The sequence below is a fragment of the Aplysia californica genome, unplaced genomic scaffold (assembly GCF_000002075.1).
Source record: "Aplysia californica isolate F4 #8 unplaced genomic scaffold, AplCal3.0 scaffold00381, whole genome shotgun sequence".
Lineage (NCBI taxonomy): Eukaryota > Metazoa > Mollusca > Gastropoda > Aplysiida > Aplysiidae > Aplysia > Aplysia californica.
In genome coordinates this window covers 469,177-470,505 of record NW_004797651.1, presented here as the reverse complement: position 1 = coordinate 470,505, position 1,329 = coordinate 469,177, and the positions used below count along the sequence as shown (strand labels likewise).

General features: G+C 35.3%; 1 protein-coding gene across 1 annotated transcript in view; it reads left to right on the top strand.

Annotated features, from left to right (window-relative positions):
* The window catches only part of LOC101848765, a gene marked incomplete in the record, with an annotated part of 111,034 nt that overhangs the window by 85,421 nt on the left and 24,284 nt on the right, over positions 1-1,329 (top strand). Inside the window, 1 exon segment of the mRNA XM_013085509.2 lies at positions 430-505. Within this exon segment, the coding sequence (XP_012940963.1) occupies positions 430-505 (76 nt within the window).

The window sequence follows — 1,329 nt, the reverse complement described above, 5'->3', positions numbered from 1 at the left end:
TCTCTCTCCCCACCCCCCCTCTCTCTCTCTCTCTGCTTTGAATTTTGAGTAGGCTCTGACTTGTGTCACATCCTAAAGTTTGTAACAGTAAGAAAGAGTCTTTCTTCCACCCATGCTCTGTATAATCTAACCTTGCTGCTTTAACGTAAAAAATACGCACATATTTCTAGGAATTGTCTTTTGAACTATCTTTTTAGTAAGGTGTACCAGCATTTATTGAATTGATGGATCTTATTATGTTTTGACAACTGTATATAATGCTAAGTTTACAAATTTTAATATCATTTTTTACTGTTGTAATATGAAAAGTAAAAAAAAAAGTATTTTGGATAAAATTTGCAGCATTTTGAAGTACAGGTAACAATACTTCGACCTATTTACTGTGCTAAAATTGTTTAATAAATATCTCACGATCTTCCATGATTGTAGAGCAAGTGAAGTTCACAGTGATTGCGTACAAGGACTTGACTGAACAGTTTCGAAACAACACGTATCTCAAGGAGAGGTGAGAAAGATTCTTCACATTTCATTTTTCCTTTGCTTTGTAGTGAAGCATTATTTTTGTTTTTGTGTAAAGGTCATATTATAATACGAATAGTTTTTTTTTTAGTTGTTTGATGGTGATTGTCCATTTAATTAATTTGTTGATACTTAAATGGTTAAATCCTTTTTTTTTTGTCCGTGTGTTCGTTAACATGTGATCTTTAAGTGTAGTGAGAATATTCATATTAACGTGTGAGCCACAACGCGGTGGAATCAGGCACTCGTCAATTTTTGGGTATATGGAGTTATTGGTATCATCTTAAAGGTTGTTAATTTGATATGCCTTGCATTTGATAAAACAAAGTATCCAATTATGTTGAAGAGAAGTCGAGGTATTTGCTATTGAAGGAGGTGGAGTGGCCTGGTTTCAGAAGTAAAATTAGCGAGAAAGTGGCCGCTAAAGCTTTGGTGACTTCCATAGCTCAAGACTCCTTGGAAACTGAAAATTTACGTTGTTAGTGCCTTTATTGAACGTTATTCAATAAAACCCACGCGTAAGAATGTTTTTGAATGGACATACAAGGTGTTGAGCCAAAATACAGAAATTCGAAAAAAATTCCCAACTGGCGGAAAAATGCCGATTTCTTCGATTTCCTTATTTTGACGAGCACATAATTTCACAACGATGTGAGGACATGTACATTTGAATGTATGTCCTTTAAATATATGGTCTCACGTATGGTTGTACAAAATAGGCCAATTTTACTCTCTCTCTCTCTCTCTCTCTCTCTCTCTCTCTCTCTCTCTCTCTCTCTCTCTCGCTCACTCACACACACACACGCACAC